The sequence below is a fragment of the Acomys minous genome, assembly GCF_964271855.1.
Source record: "Acomys minous genome assembly, chromosome: 3".
Lineage (NCBI taxonomy): Eukaryota > Metazoa > Chordata > Mammalia > Rodentia > Muridae > Acomys > Acomys minous.
In genome coordinates, this window is record NC_140485.1 from 1,063,585 (window position 1) to 1,084,085 (window position 20,501).

Here is a 20,501-nt window from a genome sequence, read left to right on the forward strand (position 1 = left end):
TAAATATATAAATAAACAATAAACAAACAAACCAATGTAAAGGGGTACAAACAAATGTACAGGAAGTCTAAAAGGCATGCTAGAAAGGCTGGCCGACAGCAGGGTGGTTGGAAACTTCTGGGGGGGGGTTCTACTCTTCGGATATTGAGGCAGAGCTGCTATCTCTAAGATGCTCTGAGTTCTGTGAATTTGAAGGAAAGATTAGATTAGAAAGTCTCAGGGACTTGAGTCTTTTTAGTTCCTTTCCCGGGGATAGTTGATTCTATGGTTAATTATTAGGCTAGAAAAAGGCCTCTTTTCAGTGGAGAAGGGGGAAGATAGCAAAGGGCTACTTGCCCAGGAGATAATGAACAGCTTCTCTTCCATGGTGAACAGGGAAGATGGAGGCAGCTTTCCCTGAAGGACAGGACAAGGGAGGGTGGACAGGGAAGACAGAGGCAGCTTTCCCTGGGGACAGGACAAGGGAGGGTGGACAGGGAAGACAGAGGCAGCTTTCCCTGGGGACAGGACAAGGGAGGGTGGACAGCGAAGATAGAGGCAGCTTTCCCTGAAGGACAGGACAAGGGAGGGTGGACATGGAAGATAGAGGCAGCTTTCCCTGAAGGACAGGACAAGGGAGGGTGGACAGGGAAGATACAAGCAGCTTTCCCTGAAGGACAGGCCAAGGGGAGACATTGTCTGGAGAGTTGTTTTCAGTGCTAAGTTGGCTTCTCAGATGTATCTTTTCCAATAAAGCCTGTGGGAAACCAGCACTGTATTCCACAGCTCTATGGCCTTCAGAATGAGCAACTTTTAAAGTAAGCTGAAAGCTTGTCGCCTGCAAGGTTTACTCATGTCCCCTTGCTAACAGCTCCTTCTGACCCCGGACTGTCCTTTTCAGGTCCACAGCTCTTTCCATCTCTGTTCTCCTCCATCCACAATACACATTTACCCAAGACTTAAAAGAATGCCCAGGTCAAATTTAAAGGGATATTTGAATGGCACTCCCTGGGGAGAATGTGACTTTTAGTGCCTCTGACATGAGGCAGGATGCCTCCATAATCCCATGATCCTTATGGTTGCAACCCAGGTGGATCTTTTGAACAAGTTCAGAGTGAGACATTTTGCCAGCACATATGTGACATTAATTGGTTCATTTGAAACCAATTCCCTGGAAACAACTCAACTTTCAAAATAGGACACTTATACTGAGTAAGAATGGACATTAAGGGCCTGGAGAGATGGTTCAATTGGTAAGTGGCTTGCCTTGCAGGCATGAGGATCCAAGTTTCTATACCCAGAAAGGCATGGTGGCACATTGCTGGGATCCTAGATATGGGGAGACAGAGACAGGAGCACACCAGGCAGCAAAGTGTTGCCAAATCAGTGAGCTCTGGGTTCGGTAAGAGATCTTGTCTCAAAAAAAAAAAAAAAAGGTGGAGAGCAATAGAGGAAGACAATCCACATCAACCTCTGGTTTCTGTACACAAACATACATACGTGCATGCATACATACATGTGTACTCACATGACAATGCATATATATGCATACATACATTACACACCACACTACATATATACACAAAAAGAAGCCAATGTAGAACACAGGTGGACATTGCAACAGTAAAAGCACCGAGTTTGGCTGACCCAAATTCAGTGTACCTCCTGATGGAGATGGTGTGATGTGGCAGAACTCGGAGGAAGTGAATGGATGAGACAAAAAGTGGGCTGAGAGCACTGGACCCCATATTCTGGGACCGAGGTCACTACTGTGGAGAATGGAGTAACACACTGGACACTGTTCAGGTCTTGTGATCCCCCACCGTGAGTCACAGCTCATTGCTCCTCCAGCACCATTTCCATGGCTCCATGCACACAGCTTAGAGACAGCACCATAACTCTGTGGGCCCTGCAGGTTGGGCTCAACTGTCTGAGCTTCTCCACCAGAAATTCTGGGTGATGCTTAAGTGACTCAAAGATGGCTCTGCATAGAGACCTTAACCCTGGTCTCCCCCTGGGCTCTCTTATCAGTACATGTACCCCAGATTCTGTGAGCGCTAGCAAGAACATCATCCCACTTTTCTCTAGGGCCAAGCAGAAGTCAACAATTGCTGACAAACTTTCCAAGGCATCCCAAGGCCTGTGTAACCTGACTAGTGAGGGAACCTCCCAGATATCGATAGGCTACTCACAGACTGAAAAATGTGCACAGCAGTAGGAAAGGGGTGGGTCCATGAAGAAGCCACAAGGAGCAGAAGAGACAGCCTGTTCTCAGGGCAGAAAGCCTAATTTTACAAGACATCTTCTTTTAGAGTCCCACACTCTGCTCCCAACCACCACAGAGCCAGGGACCAGAAAAAGTGCCATTACATTTAACCCTTCAGCACAGCCAGGCACCAAGTCAAAAGAGGAAAAGGTGAATTATGTCTGCTGTCTGAGCCCATAACAGGAGTCCATGTGTGCTAACCTCACCCATCACACACAGGCAGCAGGCAGTGTTTGGGAGCATTGCTCTCCAAGAGTCGTATGTCACCTTGATCTTCTCTATGAGCCCCTGAAAGACTTTGAGGCAACATACATTATTGTAGCCATCACTGCAGATGAACTACAATCCTGCTGTGCTCTGACTTATAACTGGTCTTCTAGTTGACCTCAACAAAGCCATCCTCCCCATATTTTTTTGTAGGCGGAGAACACACCACTCAACCAGAAAACCACTGGAGAATTCTTGAGCCACTCAGGACCAAACAGAACTTGGAGGTTAAGGGAGCTATGATGCAGAAAGCCAACTGTCTTTCTCCATTGTCCCAAACACTTACTTAAGATTATAAAAATAAAGTCTATGCTAGAGGATTCTTTAGCCTGGTATGAGCTAAGTGGGAACTGATTTTCTCAGATGAATGATCAGAAACTGAAATGGAGTGATGGGTGACATCAAGGGTGGTGATGCAACTGACAGAAGCTTTGCTAATGCTCTGCTAATTCCCGACATGCTGTGTGAACAAGAGTGAAGAAGGGACCCATGGAGCAACTGTGGACAGCGGATAAGCTATTTGTGTCTGGAGCTGGTTAGGCTAGAATTAGCACCCATTTATTGGCAGCAAATTGTCTCTCCTCAGAGATGATGGGACCACCTAAAAGAAGATGCCCAAAGCCAGAAAGTAGCATCATTCATACACAGCACCAGTTCCAAAGAACACACACAATTAATACAGTCAGAGGGTCAGCTGTGGTGGTCCATCGTCTTGCAAGCATTTTATTTTCTTAAAAGAAAAATGAGTGTGGCGAGGTATCCTGGATGCTGATTAGATATCTTTGCATTCCTTCTTCAGCATAGCAAGTTCAAATCTCCATGGTTTGGATCTAACAATAAAAGTGCAAAGCATGGTCTAAAAGAGACAAAAAGAACAATTACTTAGGGAGCTGTGGAGAAGTCATGGTAAAGTGCCTGAATTTGGATCCCCAACACCCTTGTAAAAAGAAAAAAAGCCAGACACAGTTGCACATCTGTAACCAAGCAGAGGTGATCAGAGACAGGCATATCCTGGAGGCCAGTGACAGCTCCGCCCACCAATCAATGAGCTTAGTAAGAGAAGTTATTTCCAAAGGTAAGGTAAAGAATGGTCTGTATGTACATGTGCACACATATATACATTACACACATGCACACACACATGCACATGCACATGCACACACACATGGCACACACACACAGAAAGAGAAACAGAGACAGGGAGGGAAAGAGAGAGACAGAGAGGAAAATTCCATAAATCTCTACTTTTCAGGTCCCAGGATTTGACTTAAGAGGACTAGGAGAGTGAACCAACCAGACTCACTGCAGTGCCTGCATGGTAAACCTTGAGCCTTGAGGCAGAGGAGCCAGCCTTCCTCACAGAATCTGTCTGAACACAGAAACTGCTCAGACTTTCAAATCTGCCTCCAGCTACAACCCACTTCTCTGTGATCCACAGAGGCCCTCTGCTGTGCCTATGTCCCAGTGGGTCCTACCCAGTGGAATGGATACAACAAGAGTAACACAGAACCCGTGCTCCTCAGGAGCAGAAATAGAAAATCTGCCCAGAAACCAAGTAAAGTAGCCTTTGAGTGGAGAAGAACCACCCAGAGATACATAACCTGGCATCAGGGTCTCTCAGAAGTAAGGATACAGGCTCAGAGCAGACAATGAGCACCCTTGTTTTCTTAGTCTCTCTCCTAAAACATCCACATTAACTCAGAATAAAAAATGTAAAGTTGAAATATCTCTTGACATCAATATAAATGGGAATGGCAGCTTCAAGCAAAGGTGAGAAAGAAGCCGCATCAAAACAGGCAGTTTAAATATGAGCTTTAAAAGTTTTAAAAGCAAAAAGAAAAGCTTCAATTTATATGAAGCTATATCTAGGTTATGTTGACACAGAGGATGCCCGAGGTAACTCCTGGAAGGGGAAGTGGCCAATCACCAAGGCTTCCTGCAGGGCATGCCACCACTTTTATCCCTAGTATATTTCATGAGAATGTAGTTTTAAAAAAATCTATGTACACTTAGACAACAAAATTCACTTATACAGCATAAATTGAAACATAAAATGTCAGACATTAGTGATGATTCTGCTGTGATGTGTACTCATCCAGGCACAAGGCCTGGTAACACAAGTGCATAGCTATGATGTCCCTCAATCCCAACAAGAAAGAGGAGAAAACTGAACACAGGGTAGTATGTTGGACATCTAGAGCCATTCGCGTGGCCTCACAGCCTGCAAGGGCTTTCATACTACAGCAGGCCTAATAGATTCAAATGCCTTCCTCCTGACACTCGCTATGTCTCCAAAAAGTAAAATGAAGAGAAATAAAGAAAGATAGCCAGCTCCAACCTTTGGGCATGCACACACATGCACACATGCATGCACACACGTGCACACACATACACACACACATGTACACGCACACATGCACACACGCACACATACCTTTTACTTCTACCACTAAATAATAATAATAATAATAATAATAATAATAATAATAATAAATAATAATAAATAATAATAGAAATGGTAGGTTCCCCTTAGGACCACCTCCTTATGAGAAAGTGAACGAATACAGGATGGTGAATTTATGCTGGTTTGGCTGAAATGCCTCTGGTTTTAGCAAAGATATATCCATATCCCAGGACACCCCTCAGTCCTAGAAAAGAACAGGATACATTTTCACTTTGTGATTTTGTACCGGAGAAGCCCCAAGCCGAAGGAATGAAGCTTAAGTAGCTCCAGCCTTATCAGCCAATCCTCTGTGAGGCACTCCACGTGTGACTGACCGCCCCACACGTCTGCAGCTCTCCTGCCAGTACACACCATAGGAATGCTTTCCCAGAAGAAACCTGTCCAGATGGAAAACAGCTATAGAAAATGAATTGGATTTGCTTTAAAAAGTCTATTTGTATGTGTAACGTGTATGTCTTTCTATATGTACTTGTGTTTGTGTGCCTCCCTGTATGTACATGTATACGTGTGTGTGTGTGTGTGTGTGTGTGTGTGTGTGTGTGTGTGTGCGGGTGTGTCTTGTAGGATAGTGCCAACAATATATAATAGAAACATCTTGGGCCTGGAGTGTAGCTACCATAGTACCAAATTGAACAAAATTTAAATACGAAGTTAAAAAGTATAACAGAGCTGTGGGCCCCAGAGGTGGGACCAGGGCCATTTCCTCTTATGTTAGCCACATACCTTTTTCATTTTAGGATCATGTTGAAACAAGCAGTTTTCATTGTCTCCTAAAGCTTTCTTGCACATTGTTCGGGCAATTTTTACTTCAAGATAGTATTCCAGACTGTCTGTAAGCTATAAAGGAGTCATGTAAGTTAAATCTCATGGAAGAAAACAGCCAGGTATCCCCTCTGATAAGTCAATATGCCACTGGCTACTTAGGTGGCAGACATCTTGAGATTATTTAAGACAATTCTTACTTTGGCACATGTCTCACTTTTCTCTCACAATTGTTTTATTTGTATTTATTGACATTATTATTATTGTTATTGTTATTATTGTGTGTATACATGTATATAGTATGTGCATGTATTCATGTGCGTTGGTGCGTAAGTGCATGTGGGTGGTTGGGTGAGCATGCACTGAGTGGTCACAGGTCAATGTTTGTGTCTTCTTGGATCACTCACTGAAACCGGAGCTCAATGATTTTGCTAAGCTGGCTGGCAAAAGAAGTTCAAGGATCTGTTTATATCTGCACACTGCCCCGAGTTGCATACATGCAGTTGAGTACACGCTGAATCAGACTCAGGAAAAATATAAACAAAGAGCATTCTTCATGAAAACTAGCCGTTTATTTATTGGGACTTGAGATTAGGTCATTTGTAAAGAATGGACATTTGATTTTTGAAGATTTAGAGACTGCACATCCACAGCCCATATCTGGTAGGACTCTTCTTACTCCATCCTACCACAGTGGAGGGCAGAAGGACACGAGAGAACACAAGAAAAAGACAGGAGATCAATTGTGCAGCCCCACGACCTCTAAAAACTAATCAGCGCCCAAGGTAAGTGCCAGCTAGCCCAGCAAAATCAAAGAGATACAGGTTTGGGGAGAGTGAAGAAAACAGCAACACTGAGATGTGGCCTCCCAGTGAACACTCATACAGGCATCCACATGCACAAATGAGCCTACTCATATTAGTACGTACATATACATATATACATGTATATCATATACATGTACACATACAATAACAATAGTGTCAATAAATAAAAATAAAATGATTGTGAGAAGACTGATACCAAAGGTAAAAATTCTTCTTTTAGCGTAAAGTCTCCCCTTGGGGTCACAACTCCACACCCTCGCATAAGGGATTACATTTCCAAAGCATGTTTTTAGGAGGACATATTTAGATGACAGCGTATGTTTTTCTCAAAGGCACCTATGAGAAAACCCTGACCTGGCAGAACAAGGGAGAGAATTCTGGGACTGTTGGGGACACAGAGGTCCTTGTACTCACAGAGAAGCGCTAAGAGAGCCAGGAATGTTACTCATGCCAAGGTGTCTCCTCAGTGGAGAAGATAAAAATCAAATGCTTCACTCAACCCCACACATGTATACTAAGCCTTCACAGGTGCCAAAAGTAGCCCTTCTATTCATGACAAGCACAAACGCCCCTAGGCATTACCAAACATTTTCTGGGCATAAAACAGGTCCTTCCTTGAGAATCAAAACAGATGCTTCCCTTTGAGAAAACCACATCTTTAAAATACTACAAATGGAAAACGTGCGTAATACATTCAGTCTCACAGATGCTCTAGGTTAGCAGTATAGTACCCCAAACAGAATCAATTGCCTCTCCATGACCATGGGGCTCTCTATGAGCTGTGGCAATACCACAAGAAAATACGTTATCAAGTATTGGTGGCTCAAGAAATTATCCAAGGGGCTGGAGAGATGGCTCAGAGGTTAAGGGCACTGGCTCTTCTTCTAAAGGTCCTGAGTTCAATTACCAACAACCACATGGTGGCTTGCAACCATCTATAATGAGATCTGGTGCCCTCTTCTGGCCTGCAGGCACACAAGCAGGCAGATACTGTATAATAAATAAATAAATAAATAAATAAATAAATAAATAAATCTAAAAAAAGAAAATATCCAAATTTGAAATTCCAAAGCTATTTTTCTATTGAAAAATATATTATTTTCACACTACCATAAATTAAATAGTAACTGAAGTCATTATAATTTGGAGAACATCTGTGCTTCTAAGTTAAAATAATTTCAAGCAGTGTCAATTCACTCAGCCACCAACCAATCATGAGCTTAATGTATATTGCCGATTACTTAGCAAATGGGGGACAAGGGGGTTCTAGTGTGCTGAGGCAGCCTGTCACTGTTTTTGCTGACTGACTTTGGACCTTTTTAGGTACCTCTCTCTTTTCCCTTTTGATGACCTCGCTCCCAACTATCCAGCATGACTCAGAAGCTGCACTCCCCATGCAAATCACTCAGGGTTATACACTGATTAAAATCACAAGGATCTGGGTCTACGTCTCAACTCTCTTACATGCCGACTCTGCAGCACCAACACTTTCCGTGCCTCAGTTTCCTCTCCATAGCACGGGAGCTGTGCAAGCTGAATGAGTGAGCCACAAAAAACATGGCTAGCCAGCAGGAAGTAAATGCTCTGGTTGGGCTACAGTACAAGCTTGTGAGCACCAGCACTCAGTACTGCACAAAATCTATACCTGCCCCTTCTGAACACTGACCTACACCTAAAATTTTTATTTGTTTTTATGTTTATGTGTGAGTATTTAGCCTATATGTGCATATGTGCACCACCTACATGCCTGGGGACCACAGCAACCAGAAAAGGGTGTCAGACCCCCTAGAACTGAAGTCAGAAAGAGTTGTGAGCCACAATGTGGGTGACGGTAACCAAACCTGGGTTATCTGCAAAAAGGAAGTGCTCTTAACCATGGAGCCATCTCTCTAGCCCCTGACCTATGCTTTTAATGTTACTATAACCAATTTAATTGATATTTTACATTTCTTATCCATCTCAAACTAAGAAAAAGGAAAATATAATTAATCTTCACTTCTAAAGTGAAATGGTATATCGTAGACAGAAGCATCTTTTGGTCTTGTTTTCATTCCTATGTAGTAGCTATCCCTTGATACTGGTCTCTGCCCCTCCCCCAACAGAAGACTAGGGGCTAAAGCAGCAAGGAATAGACACCACGCCTACCTGCTCCTGAGATTTTATGATGTCCACCACCCTGAAGTTGTACTTGTCCCTGCTGGCCTTGTTATATTCTTTCATGGCATACCAGACTGCTTGTTGCACATAGACATAGCTTTTGGGGATGTCTGCGAATGGCCTCACAATCTTTGGTGAGCCCCAGGCTTGGACTGTTCTAGACACAAGGTCCACTGTGATCAGCAGAAACAGGAAGATCTGTAAGAATCTGGCCATGGTGCCTCATTTAAGGAGACCAAGTTGCTTTTTTCTCTCCAGAGCTGGTGTGGATGCAGCCAGCAAGGCTCCTGCTGCCTCTGTAGATCAATGGATCCTTTCACCTCAGCTCCTGACACTGCTGTGGGTTCAAAGGAAGGTATTTTTGTTGACATAATTATGACACCATACTATAATGAGAAATGCATATTTGGCTTTCATCCCATTTCTGGCATTTGAGCCCTTGGTATTCCCAAGTGATAACATGAGGAAGAAGTACACACACACACCCCACGGCAGTCTCTTTCCATCCACACATAAGTCAGCTCTAGGTGGGCCTGGTGGTAACGAAAATACGTACTGCATTCCCAGAAGAAGCAAACAGATTGGACCTTTGAGGTTCATCTTTGGCCTTGAGGGTCAATCATCAATGGATAGTGGTTATATCAGTTGTTTCTGTGTAACGGAACATCTGCAGCATGTCTCAGTGGGTTAGAATTTCCAGATTGGTGAAGATATGGGGGTTTGGTGAAGATGAAATGAAACCCCAAGTACCAGCCTTTTGTGCTGTGCGTGACTCTTCATTAAACTGCTCATCTGTTCCTTAATAATTCCCCATTCCAAGGCACAGGTGGAAATTTGATTGGAATTAGAATAGAATTAAGGTGAATCCTATTAGAATCAGAATAGAATCTTCACCCAGTAATTAGGCCATGATTCCCTCATCGTCTATGAAGGAATCAGGACTCTTACTGCTGGAGCAGCTTAGTTTTTTCAGGAGTGACTTTGTACCTCTTTTAGTCTCTTGCTCCCTCACTACTTTATGATACAGGGCAGAGGCCCCCACCAGACACAGGCCCTCAAATGTGTACTTAGAACCACAGACCTCAGATGCACATTAATCTCTATTGTTTTCAATTCATGATATTTGGTCATAACAACAGAAAATTTTGTAAGATACCAAAATAGGCAGAGATTGTGGAGACCTTCCTTTTGATCAAGTTCTAAGAAACTGTGAGCTCCCTGGGGACCTGGCAGTTAGCATCTCAAGTTAGAATCTTAGGAAAGCAAGTCAAACCTCTATTGCCTTGGGCTGCCGCCAGGCAACGTAGTCAAGTGAATCACTGGGTGTGCATCTGATGACTAGAGAGATTTAGGGCCTTGCTTGGAGATCCCACACATATGATCCCAAGGATACTTTGTGAATGTAAAAAATAATATATACACAACAACAATGATCTCATATGGCTTCTCTCTCTCTCTCTCCTTCCTCAAAGTTAATAAAAATTCTACTGTTACAATTCAGGCATATTCCCTACCTCAGCTATTTGTTCCCTGGGCGGACTTCCATATTCTAACCTAACCCCACCCCTAACTCCACTTTCTTTCATTCTGTTTGTTTTGTTTTGTTTTTTATTTTTCCTTTTCTTTCTTTCTTTCTTTCTTTCTTTTTTTCTTTCTTTCTTTCTTCCTTTCTTTAACTGAGTGACATCATCTCCTTGCTTTCAAGGTCATAATGAAGACAGATGTCTGAAGCCAGGAGTGGTGGCACACGCCTTTAATCCCAGCACTCAGGAGGCAGAGGCAGGTGGATCTCTGTGAGTTCGAGGCCAGCCTGGCCTGCAAAGGGAGTCTAGGACAGCCAAAGCTGCACAGAGAAACTCTGTCTTGAAAAACCAAAAAAAAAAAAAAAAAAAAAAAGGACAGATGTCTGATCTTTAGGCATAGACAGCATGAGAAATACTTCCTCAGCAGAAATATGGTCTCAAGGTCCTTAATTTTCCAGGTATAGCTGTGGCAACCCCCTCCTGAGATTCCACACCGGCCTCAAAAGCTGTGTCCCCAGAAACTCCGCATTGTCATGGCAGCTTATTAGAACCCAGATCTTCTCACTATCCTGATGCTAGTCCTCTTACGTCACGCACTCACTGCCGTCGTTTCTGGGGACTGTACGGAGTATCTCCTTTACAAAGGAGGAAAACGAGGCGTATTAAGAAGCCAAGAAAATGCCTAAGGCTACTTAGTGGAGGCTTCCAGGCCTAACCACTACTGGCCCCGCCCTGCTAACCTCCCTCAGTCTAGCAAACGTGCACACGATAACTCACAGCCTAGAATGCATATTTGCTGTGCATGATATCCAGTTTTACCAGATATAATAAACTGAGTTGAGATTTCTAAGATTGGACAAACCAGTTAAAGCATGTAAAGTATAGACAGTGAGCAGACAAATAGCTTGAGACACTGCAACAGTTTTAAGAAGTAGAAAGACCAAATTTAGGTTGGGCACAAAATTTAAAGGCAAAACTAAGAGAAACTCAACACCCATTAGGCATTAAGGATGAATGTGGTGCACATAACCTGTGTATTTCTGGGTCTTAGTTCATCTATTCTCTAATAACATTATTGTGACCCCATGTGTCCTCTCCACAGAAAATATCAATCAAATCATGCAGTAGGCTCTCTCAACTGGACAACTGTGCCAGGCACATGCACTTGAACCTGTCCTATAAGTGAATAATAAAATGTGGCATTCTAGCTTACTCTGGCTTAGGTTAACCACAGCAAACTGTAGTCCAAATATATCAAATGGAAAATTCCAGAAATACACAACTCATAAATTTGAAATAATTTTTCTGTAGAACACCATAGTTGCTCTATTTTATAGGTACCTGGTGTCCATCCTTGGATATAATTTATTAATTGAACTTTACCATGGTATGTCTATATCTAAAAAAGTACAATACATATGAAATTGACACTACTTACAATTCAGGCATCCACTCTAGAGAAAATGGCCCAAAACAGAAACAAAATACATTTTTACAACCATGTCACAACTACTTTGACCCTGGGGCATAATTCCCAGTGACCTATGGCATCTGTCATAGCTGAGTAACCCCAAGAAAGACAACTTATGTTGTAATTTTTATTACTTAATAAGATAGCAAGGTGCACATTTATCTATCTGGATTTGGACCTCACACAAATGGGCCATAAGACCAAGTAACTTCCCCTCAACCATCATAAGCCTTCCACATCCTATCAGCCATGCATCTTCCTCTCTATGGTCTCCTCTGCTGCCTACTTGTAGCATATTTCAACAAACTTTCTGTTTGTTTCTCTGGTAAATTTCTCCAATTTCTACTGGCCTTGCCTACTCCATCTTAAACAGTACTGACAGGTCATTTTAAAATACTTTCCCCACAAGTAAGCAAAACAAGTTTACTGATAGACCACTTGCTCAATTCTCCACTGTAGTTCCATTAACCTACTATCAAAATAAAGTTGATGCATCAGGAGGCACAAGATGTGACCCCCATGTTCCAGGCAACATGGCTTCATCACCTCCACCCCACTTGCCCCATGCTTTAAACACATTATCCAGCCCCATTAATCACCTTGCTCCTCGTTTGGTGTGTTACTGACTGTTCAGTAAGTCACTGTGTTTTTTAATCTCTGCATCACTTTCCCGGTCTTTGAGTACCACCCTGAACTCTCTACTCTGTACCATATCTAAACCAGGCTCTCAACCATGTTGCTGGTTTCTGGGCCTTAAAATGGCTGCTTTGTCCCACAGGAGATACCTTTGTCTTCAGTGAACACTAAGATTAAATGGCCTTTAGTCCCAAGTTGCTCTCCATCACCAGCATGCTCAGGTCATACTCCTGCTCCAAGTTAGGCATCTGTTGGGGTTTAAGCCCCAGGTGCTTCTGGCCTCTGACTCCTCTCCTAGTAGGTAGTCATACCTGCATGTCCCTTTGTGAGGTAAGCCAACCTCTCTGACGCTGCTCTCTCTCAGGACACCTCACACAGGTCCCATAAGCCTCTTCCCTGCTGCTCTTAGGTTGTGTGGCACTGTACCAGGGAGATATGAAAAAAAGTGTATGCCATTCCAGATAGGAAACCAAAATCAGACTAAAGTAAAAAACTACCAAAGGCCAACTTGGTGAGGCAATGACTTTTATTAGAGTTACTTGCAGAAATATAGGTGAGTGCCTACTCACAAAAGTAAAAACTCAAAGCCAGCTGCATAAATTTTATTGGTCTTTTCAATAATAGCTATCTTAACAGATGGACACGAAGCAAATGATAAGGATTTGATAAATATGTGCCAGGAGTTTTTGGTTTTTATATCAGAAAACTGTTATTGACCTAAAAGATTCATCCTTCCTAGTTAGCTTTCATAGTGCTGGAAGATTCTATACACTGTTCCAGAGGAGAAAAGTAAAAAGCTGATCCCAGTTGTGAGTGTTTCAAGTTGACGTAATAATTAGCCTGGCAAGTTATGTCTGCTGGTGCAACAGTGGCATAAATGTTAAGGAGTAGATATGCACTTCATGGTTGGACTTAAAACCCACTCTACAGCTTGGAACATATGCCTGGTATGACTAATTGGGTCAAAGACTCATGGCTGTCTAGGTGATAGACCTATTCTGATCAATGAATATAGCATTAAACTGCTTCCTAAGTTAGTGCTTTTATATTTACCAATTAAGGCATCTCTCAACCCTCATCTGAGAAGCTTCTTTTATTGTTATATGGTGATTGTCTTAGTTAGGGTTCCTATTGCTGTGGTGAAACACCATGACCAAAGAGCAATTTGGGAAGGAAATTATTTATTTGGCTTCCAAATTACTGTTCATCATTGAAGGAAGCCAGTACAGGAATTCAAGTTGTGCAGGAACATGGAGGCAGGAGCTGAGGCAGAAGCCATTGAGGTGTGGTGCTTCCTGGCTTGCTCCCCTCCTTTCTTATGGGACCCAGGATCACCAACCCAGGGACAGCACAACACAGAATGGAACAGGCCCTTCTCCATCAATCACTAATTAAGAAAATATCTTACAGGCTTGCCCAATCTTATAGAAGAATTTTGTTAATTGAGGTTCCCTACTCTCAGATAACTTTAACTTGGGTTTAACTTGAAATAAAACTAACAGCACAGTGATTAATACAGAGACCTACAACTGATTAAAATGCAGAGAATAAGACTGTAGAGTACTCAGTCTAAATGAGAGGCCTGTATTACACCCATGCTCCTCCTAAGGACTCATTGGGAGGATGGAGTAGATAACTGTGGTGAACCAGAATTTTCCAGACATGATAGCACTGTTTCACATACAGACTCACAAGGGATTTTGTGAAGACACACAAAATTGAGCCACCTCAAATCTGAGCATGTGTTAGGGAGGGTGCATTGAAGCCCCACTTCTACCTGAAGAGTTATTGGTAATTGATGATGGCTGCTGGAGAACAATCAGTTTTCTTCAGGAATATGGACCTTCACAGACTACCATACTGCAGTAGATGGTCTTGCACCCATGCACATATAGTTATCACCAAGTGGACTTAGTGTGCTGAGTGGGGGAGGGAGGGGAAGGGAGAGGGGAAGAGAGAGGGAGAGAGAGAGTACATGAAGTTGAGGTTGGAAGGGAAACGTGATGGAGGGAATAGGGGAACTACAGAAGAGTGGCTTTGGTCAAACCACATTACGTGCACCATGAAATTCTCAGACAACTTGAAACAGAGATTTATAGGCATTTTTTTCAAAAGAAATTATGTGATAAAAAACTTAGACAAAAATCATAAACATACAACTTATAGAATGGATACAGAAGTCTCTATGCTACGAAGATAAAAATGTTCTAACCTACACAAAAGTAAAAGTTTAAATCCACTCACAATAAATACTACAATTTTTGAGACAGTGAAGAAAAGTAACCTTGACAACACCAGATTAGCTAAGGCTGGATTCACAAATCAGCTTCTGTGCCTCTTGGCAAAGCAGGAATCCCAGCCATCTCTGTGAATAATCAGTGATCTAGTCATCTCTATTGAGCAATTTATGGTTACTTATTCATCAGCACCTACTAGTGTATCCGACAGAAGTATTTTCATATACACAAGAAAGGATAAGAAACAACCCAAATATGTGTCCATCAAAGATAATATGAAATGTTTATGAAATAGAATCTAAGAGAATAAATTAAATATGTGCTTAGACTGAAAGGAAACAGATGTGTTACACATGAGCACTCAAAGCTGACTACAAAACACGAAGCAAAGAAGGTTCTGTGTGGGGGACGAATGAAGACAACAGGTCATGAAAATCAAAGAAAGAAAATAGGGAGAGGTGAGCCAGGGACAAGGGCACAAGGGTATTTCAGTTTCAAAGCTAATTATTCACATCACGTTGGCTTTGTTCCTAAAAAAAAAGAAAGAAAAGAAAAGAAAAAGCTTTATTGAAAGGCCCAGAACACACAGTAGAATTCTAATGTAGAGAGGCCATATGATGATAATACGCAAATACCCCCAACTCCTCTCCCAGCTTTGTGAAGCTCCATTTCCCAGGATGCTTAAAGGAAGTGATCATGAATGCAAATGATAACGGCTTAGTTTCCACAGTAGTTCTTGATTCTTCTCTCTTCCTTTGGCTGTTTTGGTGGATGGATAGACAGGCAGACAGTCTCATTATGTAGCCTATGTAGAGCCTCCTGCCTGGACATCCTAAGTCTTGGAATTATAAGTGTTATCTACCACATCCAGGTCTGAATTTTTAATTAAACTTTCTCTTTGGTTCATTAGCTTCATTAGCTCCCCTTTATCTTTAGGATAAAGATGAAAAGCAGCCCAGTCTTCACCAACATCATGTCTGTTTGTGCTTGTGTGTTCCTTTTCCATGATCAATCAATCAGGCTTTGCCAGTTATATGGCCTGAGACATTAAAAATCAAAATCATATGCTTACGTATGAAGAGCTTGGAGGCATGGTAGGGATTCCAGCTTTTATCCATGTGTGATGGTTGGAGTTTGGCTAGAATGATTGGAACTTGGAAATATTGTATTTTGGGGTAGAAAGTGACTTCAGTCAGGATATAAACAGAGAAAAGGAAGAAGTGTCATGTCCAAAGCTATTTGGGTGAAGTCATAAGAAATGCCAAGCAGATCATAAGCTTATGGCAGAGTGGAAAATGGAGGAGAAGCAGGCATGGGCTGGAAATATAAAAGACTGAATTTGGAGCAAGGGGAACGTCAGACACTAGTAAGCTCCATCTCTCTTAGACGGTCCTCACTCTACCTACCTTGTCAATCAATATCTAGCCTGCTGTCCCATTGTGCATTCTGTTAGCACTTAGGAGATATCAGAAATCATTATGTAATTGCTCATTGATATACTATCTGTCTTTCCCCATCATATAAGATGGTTGCACCTGATGGCTGAGTAATGGCCCATAATTGAATGGCCTTGTTCTGAACATGAACCTTTTTATTAGCATGTATAGTACAACAACCATTTGTATGCATGTCTTCATACATGCTTATTTCCTCACCTAGAACAAGTTCCAGAAAAATCAGTCACTAAGCACACAGATTTTGCAAGTGTCATCTCCAACCATGATAAAGAGTTTGTACATGGTGGGAGCGGGGAGAGAGACACTGAGAAACAAATACAAAAAGGGAAACAAAGGCCGAGTGAAACGAAGAGACAAGCAAATCCATCATTGTTTCTGTGACTCAAACTCCGGCTCAGTAAGGGAAGTTGCTGTACACACACAAAGTGATCGGCATAGATCTCATTACCACATGAAAGCCAAGAGAGGGAGGTGGGGGGGAGGATGCAGATAAGGAACTTAAAAAAGAAAGAAACAGGAAGAAGAATGTAAGTGGATAGGTGGTAGGATCAAAGGCTAGCTTTAAGCTGAGACAAGGTGCCAAGTGGGATCCACACATCCTCTGAGGAGGACATCAAAGGAGCCTTCTTGTGGGACTCCTACACCTCCACCTCCTGAGACTCTGAATGTTCTTTCTTTGGAAGGGATCTGGAAGCTGAGCTTTATTCTCCCTCCAGGTCCTCTCATCTTCCCTGCCAGGAAGCACTCTCCCATGAACCACTATTTCCCAGTTACAGGCTCTAATCTCCTACAGGAATTGGTCCCTGACTTTCAAATCCCCCAAAGTCTTGGCAGCGAAAACTACAGGTGACACTCAGATGATCATGCCACTGTGAGCCATCCCTTCTCTGGACCTTCCTGACTTGGGTTCCCAAGATCTCACTAAGCAACGGCAGGTGTTTATGATGGGGCTCATATCCTTGTCACCTGGCCATTCTGCCAACATTTGCCGTTTTGAGTCACTGATCTAATTCATAGTTATTGCATCTCCCAAATGAACCATGCTTTACACATTAAACACCAGCTTATGCAGTAGTATAAGCACTTGCTGGAGTCTTCTGTTTGGATGGCTATGTTCTATACACAATGCCAGGAACTGGTCGGGTGGAGGGAAGATGGTGGTATTCACTGTTCAGGTGGCTCACAGGGCACCTTTATCTAAGCATCCCTTTCCACAGAAACCTCTTGGCTTCTCCAGCTCATCAACAACACACCTAAAGATACTTTAGTATCACCTTTTAAAGGGTTATTTCAGATCTTTCTTCTGCCATTGCATCTTTCTAACCCAATCCAAAATAGGACTTATTTTTACCCAAGTCTATTCATTCTTGATCATTTTTGTTTTTCAGTTATCTTTTATCCAATGTATATTATTAGGCCTTGGTTCCTATCTTTTCATAAGGAAGTTTATCCCATTCATATCTTTGTGATCACTAATGTTCTTTTAATTCATTCACAGCTAATTATAATTTTTGCTTTGATTTTTCTTTTCCAGTAGTGGTGCTCATAGAATTGCTTCCTCCTCTAATGAGCTGGAAATACCCCTCCCCCGTTATAGTTCTTTTTATCACACTATATCATATTTTAAATTTATTTTACGCATATGGAAGTTTTGCCTGCATGTATGCATGTGTACCACATGTGTGCCTGGTGCTTCCAGAGGCTGAAAGAGGACATCAGATTCCCTGTAACTGGAGTTACAGGCAGTTGTAAGCTACCATGTAGGTGCCAGGAATTGAACCCTGGTCCTCTGGGAAAGCAATGCATCAAAGAGGCCAGGCGGTACACAGAGGAAGGGGAAGCAGGCTATCCACATGAGACCTGATATCCTGTGGCCATACAGTGGGGAAGGAGGTCCCCTTCTGTCAGATGTCTAGGAGAGGGGAATAGGGCAGAAGAAGGAGGGAGGGTGGGATTGGGAAGATACAATTGATGGGATAACATTCAAGATGTAATCTGAATAAATTAAAATATTAAGAAAAGAAAAGAAAGAAAGAGTACAGGCTCCAGCAGAGTTAAAGAGTAAATTGTATAGAAAGATGGGTTAGGATTAAGCGTAGAGAAAGGCTCAGGATGATTCTCTCCCCTGTGACGACATCTCCCAAAGCTCTCCACAGTTCACTTGGAGCCTTTCTTCATCTGCAGGACCCAGAATCTGCTGAAGTCCAGGATGCTGTGCCATTTCTCAAAGAGAAAGTGGTGTCACGGGAGTTTGTCCACTTGAGGCCACAAAGTCAGCACCATTACTATTTGATTAACACTTTTTTAAACTTTTATTTTTTTTATTAATTCATTCACATTACATCTCAATTGTTATCCCATCCCTTGTATCCTCCCATCCCTCCGTCCCTCCTGCTTTCCCTCTACTCCCCTCCCCTATGACTGTGACTGAGGGGTACCTCCTCCCCTGCATATGCTCATAGGGTATCAAGTCTCTTCTTGGTAGCCTGCTGTCCTTCCTCTGAGTGCCACCAGGGCTCCCCATCTAGGGGATGTGGTCAAATATGGGGCATCAGAGTTCATGTGAAAGTCAGTCCCCACTCTTTACTCAACTGTGGAGAATGTCCTGTCATTAACACTCTTTAAAACCCAATGAAGCTAGGAAGAAAAGAGTGACGTGGCTTATTCTTCATAGATCTATCATTTGCCAGTGACTTTTGTTTTCTTTTGCATTTGCAAGGCAAGATTTCTCTGTGTATTCCTAGCTGTCCTGGAACTCACTCTGTAGACCAGGTTGGCCTTGAACTCACAGAAATCCACCTGCCCCTGCCTCCTTAGTGCCAGAATCAAAGGCCTATATCACCGTATTGAGCACACCAGTCACTTCTTAAATAAGTGCTAAACCATAAGAGTAGCCACAGCCAGAAATAGGGCCTATCCCAGCAGGATTCACCCTGAGCACAGGAACAAGGGCTCAGGACCACCAAGCTGTCATTCTGTCCGCAATCTCTACAAAGCAGACAAGATTATACAATTTGTAAACCAACTTGGGCATATAATACAGTCACGGAACCCATTTAAATAATGGGGCAAATTCTGGGAACTGTATCTATAGGTGATCTCATTGTTGTGTGAACATTCTATATAATCTATTTACAGAACCCTGGGGGTTGTCAGTCCATTATTTCATGTGGTATCTTGGTGCATGTAAGAGATGAGGCCAATCAGATTTGTGAGATTGCTGTCAGTGCCACATGGCAGGCCATTTTACATAAACTTTTTTTCTTAACAAAGGAGAATACACTGAAATGATGGTATAGTCTACTACGTGCTGAAACCACTAATAGTTATTCACCGCCTTTATCAAGCACACATAGCTGTGATGCAGTTGATGTTTCCCTCGGAGCCAGCATCACCACAAACACCACTAGACAGGCGAAAATGTTCAGCTCCACTAAAGTATGATGACACTACCATTCTATGTGGTGCCTACCATACATCTTTACGTGGCACATGACCTAACTCTGATGTATTCCTTGTTCTAGATAAACCCAGAATCTTGCTACAGATCTTGGAGAATTGGGAAAGACTCTCAGAAAATTTTATTCTAATAGTGGTTTCCTTCATTGGAAGGAAGCAAGAGGGGACTTCAGAGCAATTCCTGACCTGCAGACTGCGTCTTCTCTTAAGGGTGAAGCTTGCCCCTCATGGTCAACTTCTTCACCTTAGCTCTGGACTGACACTGGTATCCTCTCATTTTTTTCACTGACAAAATAAGGCTGCAAGGGGGATGTGCAGAACCCCTCCAGCCTGTCTGCAGAGGGCCCAGGTAAACATCAGCACATAGGTGATGTTTCTGGCCGTGAGAGTAGACAAGGTTCAAGAAACAGGACATACTGGTTCCCTGTAAGAAAACTGAAAAAAAAAAAAAAGAAAAAGAAAAAGAAAACTCTGGACAGGGAGATGTCTGTCACTGCAGTGTCCCTAGAGAGAGTCCTTATGGAAGAGAACAGGGTTGTGGGGAGAAAAATATCTGCATAATTACCCTCCAGTGACCACCTTTCTGACATTGGCCCCAGACTTGCATTCCTGGTCAGAACGATGGAAGGGCACAAGCTGTACAAATGCAACCGTGGGACTCATTGGTCAGTACCCTCCCCATCATCCAATGAGAGTCTTCTGTTCTTTGGCCAGAACCTTTACAAGTCTCTGTTTTACACTTGACCTTGGCCTACTTGTACATTGAAGAAAAAAAAACTGTGTCAACTCAAGAATAAAAAAGACTACAGAACTAAAATTTCAACTCTTATTGAGACAAGGACTGCTGGAGCAGTGGGAGGCGATATCAGAAAGCAAGATTCTTCTCCTGCCCACTCTGCCATCTGTCCCCCTTGTCTCGCCCAGCAGCATCAGCAACAGGTGTAAGTGTACTGTACGTATATGAACATATTCAAAGCTCGGACCCAGAAGCCCATG

General features: G+C 42.6%; 1 protein-coding gene across 1 annotated transcript; it reads right to left on the reverse strand.

The window, feature by feature from the left end:
* Positions 1 to 3,214: 3,214 nt before the first annotated feature.
* On the reverse strand, positions 3,215 to 12,647 carry LOC311593397 (cystatin-13-like). Its single transcript, XM_084774664.1, has 4 exons — positions 12,502 to 12,647; positions 8,711 to 9,059; positions 5,700 to 5,813; positions 3,215 to 3,368 (listed from the first exon to the last, which is right to left on the reverse strand). Exons 2-4 carry the CDS (start codon positions 8,936 to 8,938, stop codon positions 3,285 to 3,287), a joined length of 426 nt encoding a protein of 141 aa, XP_084630790.1. The 5' UTR covers positions 8,939 to 9,059; positions 12,502 to 12,647; the 3' UTR covers positions 3,215 to 3,284.
* Positions 12,648 to 20,501: the final 7,854 nt, after the last annotated feature.